The 6,469-nt window shown below is 42.2% G+C and overlaps 1 protein-coding gene across 1 annotated transcript in view; it reads right to left on the bottom strand.

Annotated features, from left to right (window-relative positions):
• The window catches only part of marchf7 (membrane-associated ring finger (C3HC4) 7), an 8,928-nt gene extending 4,808 nt beyond the window's left edge, over window positions 1-4,120 (bottom strand). The window contains exons 1-4 of the mRNA XM_037690204.1: window positions 3,779-4,120; window positions 1,357-1,500; window positions 1,091-1,265; window positions 552-737 (exon numbers count right to left, since the gene is read on the bottom strand). Coding sequence (XP_037546132.1) covers window positions 552-737; window positions 1,091-1,265; window positions 1,357-1,500; window positions 3,779-3,961 — 688 coding nt within the window. The 5' untranslated portion in view covers window positions 3,962-4,120. The remainder of the gene's footprint in view (window positions 1-551; window positions 738-1,090; window positions 1,266-1,356; window positions 1,501-3,778) is intronic.
• Window positions 4,121-6,469: the final 2,349 nt, after the last annotated feature.

Below are 6,469 nucleotides of genomic sequence, written 5' to 3'. Positions count from 1 at the left end.
TAGTCCATAGCCAACCCTAAACCTAACCATTACCAGTATATAGCTAAACCTAAACCTAACCATTACTAGTCAATGCCAAACCCAAACATAAAATTCAGTTCACACCAGCCTCTATGATGTTCCACTGTATTAGGACCAGACTTTGGAGATGGTCCACCAAGGACTAGTGGTCCTGACAAAGCTAGGTAATAGACCAGTAAAAGTCCTAAAGTAGAAACAAAAACCAGCAACACACCCTCACAGGCTCAGTGGTTCACACAGTTTGGGTCACAAAGCATCAAATTTGGGGTGTTTCCAGAAACGGTAAAATCTAAAAATGATTGCCGATTACTTTTGTTCTGAGAAAACGAGTCAGTCAGTTTAATATGATGTTGGGTTTTATCGTTATTATTTTTAATTACAATATTTCCAAACTTAACCAAAGAAAGTTGAGTCACAAGTTTCTGCCGTTGTTACTTTGTGGTTCAGAAGATGGAAGGTTTGGAGAAAACGTCTGCGTTTACCTCTCTGCGGCAGGCACAAAGAAAATAAATGTTTTTAAAAAGTCTTACACAGTGAGGAGGCCGGTCCGGGAGTCCCAACTCTTCTTTCTCCCAAACCAGAGAGGCTGGGCTCCTTCTTCGCCTCCTGTTCTCTGGAGGACAGTAGCGGCTTAGAGGAGGTTGATGATGACCTCGAGCGTAAACGATACGAGCTCCACGGCGAACTGAGCGACTCGCGCAGTGTTTCACCTGCTCCTGTTGCCAACAACAAAAACCATAAATCATTGTTTGTACCGTGTAACTTATATTAGAATGCACAAACATGTGACCCGTGCTGATGAAGAGTTGGAACAACACGTGAAAATACCGACTGAACACCTGACAGGTCGTACAAACAGCAAGAGATGGACTCAGTCAAGTTTAAACAGGGAACAGCTGCTACTGCCAGTGCTAATTAGCACTTAGCTTTGATGCATTCAAGGACTGGGTAAAATATCCAACTTTAGCTTGATGCCTGGCATTGGTGCGTTGGCGGAACAGAAGTTTTAAGTTTAGACACTCGTTCGTTCTGAATGAGGCGCGGGTCCGAATGAGCTGTCATTACGTACCCCTGCTGCCGCTGAGCCCAGTACTGCAGTAGGTGGACTCTGGAACAGAGGTGCTGGCTGTTCTGGAGTACTGGAGTACTCTGTTGCGGTACGACAGTTTGGCCCTTTTAGATTCGGCATCATCGCTGGTGTCCAACACACGCGAGGAGCTCCCCAGCCTTCCCTCAGGATCAGTCTGCAACAAAAGCAAACCTTCACTTCCAGCCTGAAACCTTTGAAACTGCTTCTCCAGCTGAGAGCTGAAGCACGACGGGCGGCTTCACTACCACTTTGCTCCGGCTGCTGAGAGGAGACTCGGCCCACGGGCGGTCGTAGGATCTACCGGAGGACGTCAGGGAGGGGAGTCTCCAGCTGGGGGAGCGAGCTTCAGAAGCGCCGTACTCTCTGGACGAGCTCAGAAGACGAGAACTCTTCAGGAGGAGAAAAGACGGGAAACGTTGGGAGTTTATTTCTGACCTGAAGCCTGGAGTCAGGAACAGGCTTCATCTGTCCGACGGTTTGACTTGTGCTCACTAAAAATTATTTACACCTCAATTCACTGAGGACATGAAACAAATCTGACACACAAGATGTCAGGTTCACAGGAAAGAAAGGTGCCCGTCCTGGTTTCCATGTAAACTTTGTCAACACTTCACTAAATTCACCAGATTTAAGTTCTAACAAATTTCTCAAAGTTTGTTTTTACAAGTTAAACACTTGAGCTCTGAAGATAAAACCAAAACTGGAGAATTACAGTTCCTGGAAAAACGCAGCTGAGAGGCTTGATAAGATTTGCTAGAGAAGTTTGAGTCGTTAAAGCTAAAAGGAGCTGAACACTAGCTAAAAGCCCAAAGCACCAAAAGGCTCAATGGCTAAAAGCTAAAAGTAGCATAACACACACACACACACACACAAAGAGCAAGCATGTTGAAGCAGAGCTGAAAAACTTTTTTTTTAATATATATTTTTTAGTCTACATTTCTATGAGGAAAATATTTGTAAATGGAGGTAAATATTTTGAAAAGTATAAAGGTTTAAATAACCGAAGGCATCGTCTGAACAAGCCAAACGTTTTGAACGGTTTCCAGAACTAATTGGGCTGAAAAAAAAAAAAAACGGAACACAACAGCGTGAATGTGGAGTCGAACGAGAAGACGATGTTTGTTTTTTTCACTCTGCTCTTCTAAAAAAAGAGACGAGGTCGCAGCCGAACTAACACCGTCTTCTGAAATGGACCTCGACAAGAGGTTCTGAAATACGCACGAGGAATCTGGGTCGTCCTATAAAAAGAGGCCTGAAGCTTCGGCTGCTGCACGGCTGATAGACGCTGTCGGCTACTGTAGCACCTGAAACAAACCTGCAGGCAACGTACGCCTCAAATCGGCCATCTTGGATAAACCAACAGTCTATCAGCTGTAGAGGAACGGATGATTACTTCCTGGGAGCGTCAATATAATCCGTCCAGCTAATTAGGAGATATTTTGCTAACAGTCAAACGAACAGGCAGGAAACAGAAAATGATCTTTCACCTTTTGGTGGAGGGCAATAATGTTTGCACATAAGCTTCACAGCTGTTAACCTGAGATTATGAGGTTAGTGTTGGATTAAACCACATTCATTATTCAAACGTGTATTTTAGTGTTAAGAGTTAAACACAGCATTAGGTGGTAATCAGCACATGAGACTTTTTATTTAGAAAATGTTGAGACGCTTCATTTTAAAACCTTTACTGAAGTGCCATCTTTGTACAATTTAAATCTAGTTTTATGTTTTCATACAGATGTTGGTTTTTGCTGCGCTTTTGTTACTTAAATATATTTTCCTCATTTTAAAATTTTAAAGTTTCGGTTGTTATTTCTGCTTCAGTCTTTGCGCAGGAATGTTAAATTAAAAAATATATAAAAAGGTAAGCAGCACGGTGGCGCAACTGGTAGAGCTGCTGCCTCTCAGCAAGCAGGTCCTTGGTTCAAATCCCAGTCTGGGGGCCTTTCTGGGTGGAGTTTGCATGTTCTCTCCGTGCATGCGTGGGTTTTCTCCAGGTACTCCGGTTTCCTCCCACAGACCAAAAACATGCATGTTAGGCTGATTGGTAACTCAAAATTGTCCCTAGGTGTGAGTGAGAGAGTGAATGGTTGTTTGTCTCGTTTGTCTCTGTGTGTCCCTGTGATGGACTTGCGACCTGTCCAGGGTGTCCCCCGCCCCTCGCACAGTGATTGCTGGACATGGGCACCGGCGACCCCGTGACCCAAAATGGAAGAAGCGGGTAAAAGATAATGGATGGATGGATAAAAAGGTAAATGTTAGAAAGTATTACAAATATGAAAAACGAGAATTTAAAACGACATAATGGGAAAAGTTCTTGGACACTAGTTTGACACTGTTAATGCACAACAAGCAGCAATATTAGTAAAATACAGAAAAAAACTTTTATTGACAATATTTAAATAAAACAGTTGACATTTAGTGTGAGGCGGGTCAATGTTCTGAGGTTCTGTATTAAAGATTCAGGGAGGTCCGATTGAAGTTTAGAGAGAACAGGTAAATGTCCCTTAACGCTACATAAATAAACCCCAAACATAAATGAAAACATAACAGAACTCGTTAAGTTGGCTCAAGCACACACAGATACTTCTCGCGTGGTTTTCATCCGTCAGTAAACTCCGGGTGGGGTAGCTCCAGCCCGGTTACCGCTCCACACGTTCAGCCTACCTGTTTATCCAGGTCGGATCTGTAAGGCGACGAAGCCCTCGGGAGGCGGTCACGACTCAGCGCCGGCTCCCTGCCGTACAGCCGACTACCGGAGCCCAACGTGGACGAGACCGTGGGACTGGACACAGTGTAGGAGTACCTGGTGCTGGACAAGCAGAAAGGGTTCCGAGGCCTGGAGTCCATCACAGATTGATTTGAACCTTGGAAAGATGAGAAGTCAGTGTTTGAACCACAAGGCTTTAGCTACAAACTACATCTGTAATTTAAAGTTAAGCTGTGATAAATCCATCCTGTATTTGAGACATGAAGCCCTGAGTGTGGCGGGTTCTGACAGCTCGGTCTGTTCAGGACGAAGACGGATCAGTTGATGAGAACACGTGACCTGTCTGTCTGTAAACACTCAAACCAGCCGTGCCGCTGCTTCCTGCGCTTCGTATCAAAGTCACCGGGTCTATCTTTGGGACTGCGAACTCTGCCACATGAACATGACACCACCAAGACCAGAACCAGCCGAGACTCTCTTCAACACCAACAAAAAGCTTGGATTGTTCATTATTTAGCAGCCTCACGGCACGCTCAGATAAACCTGCGTCAATCCTGTGTTGTTTTTTTTAAGGTAGAGCTAAAGATCACAGATGACCTAAGGGGGGGTAGACTTAAACTCCTGACAGTTTGAGTTACTCGCTAGTGATATGGATATTTGGACATCAGCTGCAGCACCAGCGGTCAAATTTAGCTCAGCTAGGCAGCAGATCGTGTCGTAAATAAAACCAGCTGCCAAAGACGGTTTCTATCCAGCTCTGAAATCCTGACACAAAAACAGTCAAGAAAAAAGGTTGAAGCAGTTAAAAACTTGAGCAGCACTCCGACGTTCACTGAGACATCTGAACAGTGAATGTTTGTAGTTTTGGAGGCGAGTGTTTTTTTTCTTAACTGGAACTGAACAGGGAATGAAGTAAACCTAAATGTTTTTGGTGCAAGATGTTCAAATGGGTACAAGTTACACTGGAGAAGAACAGATAGTTGTTTTTTGTTTGTTTGAGGCAGCAGAGTGAAGGATCCTGGCGAGTGGAGCAGCATTTTCATCCACCACCAATGATGCAGCCAGGGGGTGGCCAGTGGTGGACATGGCCCACTTCATCTGTGGACACCCTAATCATTTGAAGAAACCATACTTTAAAGCAAAATAAAAACTACAAAGCATTTTCCATAAATGATCGGGGTGGTTGGTTTATTAATTTACATGGTGGTGGCCATCTTGGATTTTGAAATTACAACCCCATTTTAGATGGTGACCTTTCTTACGCCGAGATGGGAGGACTAGTCGGCCTGTTGCTTATTTTTCAAGTTGTCCAGCTCACAAGATGAACAAACAGATGGTTTCCCAGTCCCCTCATCATAAAAAGGTACAGCTGAGGTTGAAGACTAGCTAACTGAGCTGCTATCATTTAAATGAGTAAAATTCCATGGATTTAATTTTATTGTTGGGTTCATTGTTCATTTGGAGTTTGTTCTTTGACGTGACTTTTGTGGTAGATAATGAACTTTCCTTGTAATAAAACTGCGTTAAGTCTAAACTGAAGGTAGCTCATAAATCCAAATTTATGAGTGAAAGTAAACTCAGCTGCAGCTTTGTTTTCGACATGATTTGCTTCTCATATCAATGTATTAAATGTCTTGACAAGCTACCTTTTCACTCGACTTATTTAAACTTTGAGGGGAAAAAACAACGCGACAGTAACTCGGTGCTTTTATTCAGTTTCAGGCGAATAATTCGCGTTTTGATAGCAGTTAGCTTGACAGTTAGCGCTGATAAAGTCACTATCTGGGCCTGACAACATCACGTCAGTCGTCACCAAACATTTATACGTTCGGATGTGGTTATAAGATGATAAAATTAAACAAGTGGTTCTTAATAATCCGACAAAATGAAGCTGAGTGTCAACGGGAACTGCCGGAGCGGTTAGCTTCAGGCTAGCGTTTTGAGCTTCCGCTAACATTTAAGCGAACACTTAGCTCCATGCTAAATGCTAACAGGTTTGAATTTTAAGGATTTTACGCCCCGAGAGTCGAATCAGAAGAAATGTTTAATGAAAAAGGAATCGTTTGATATAATTTCCTCACCTTTTATAAACAGTTCTTCCTTGTTATAGTTTGATAGGAAAGATGGCGTCTCCGTCCGATCAGCAGTACAGCAAGCCAAGTTGTCATATAATAGAAGCGCATGATTTCATATTTTACTGACTTTACTGTCAGTTTACTGTAAATCAAAGTCACTTTATTGTCAACTGCAATATGTACAGGACATACACAGGATTGAAATTACATTACTCTAAGACCCCGGTGCAACAATAACCATTTAACATTAAAACATAAGCATAAAATTAAATAATAAAAGCATGATACTGTCTTAAATTGTAGTATAGCGGTATAAAAAAAATATTTAAAAAAATATATCTATAAAAATAAAATGAAATGAAGGTCCTGACATTGATATTTGTAGTGAGTGGCAAAGCAGCATATGAAGTGAATGTACATAGTGTATGTATAAAGTCCTTGATATTGGTATAGGTAAAGTGACATATGCAATAAGACTAGTAAAAAATATATATATATTAGTGGTAGTGTAATATGAACAGTAGTTTGAATATGAACAGTAGTTTGAATATAAACAGTAGTTTGAATATAAAC

Source organism: Nematolebias whitei, chromosome 2 (assembly GCF_014905685.2).
Source record: "Nematolebias whitei isolate Nwh7 chromosome 2, NemWhi1, whole genome shotgun sequence".
Classification (NCBI taxonomy): Eukaryota; Metazoa; Chordata; class Actinopteri; order Cyprinodontiformes; family Rivulidae; genus Nematolebias; species Nematolebias whitei.
This window is presented reverse-complemented; position numbering and strand designations above follow the sequence as displayed.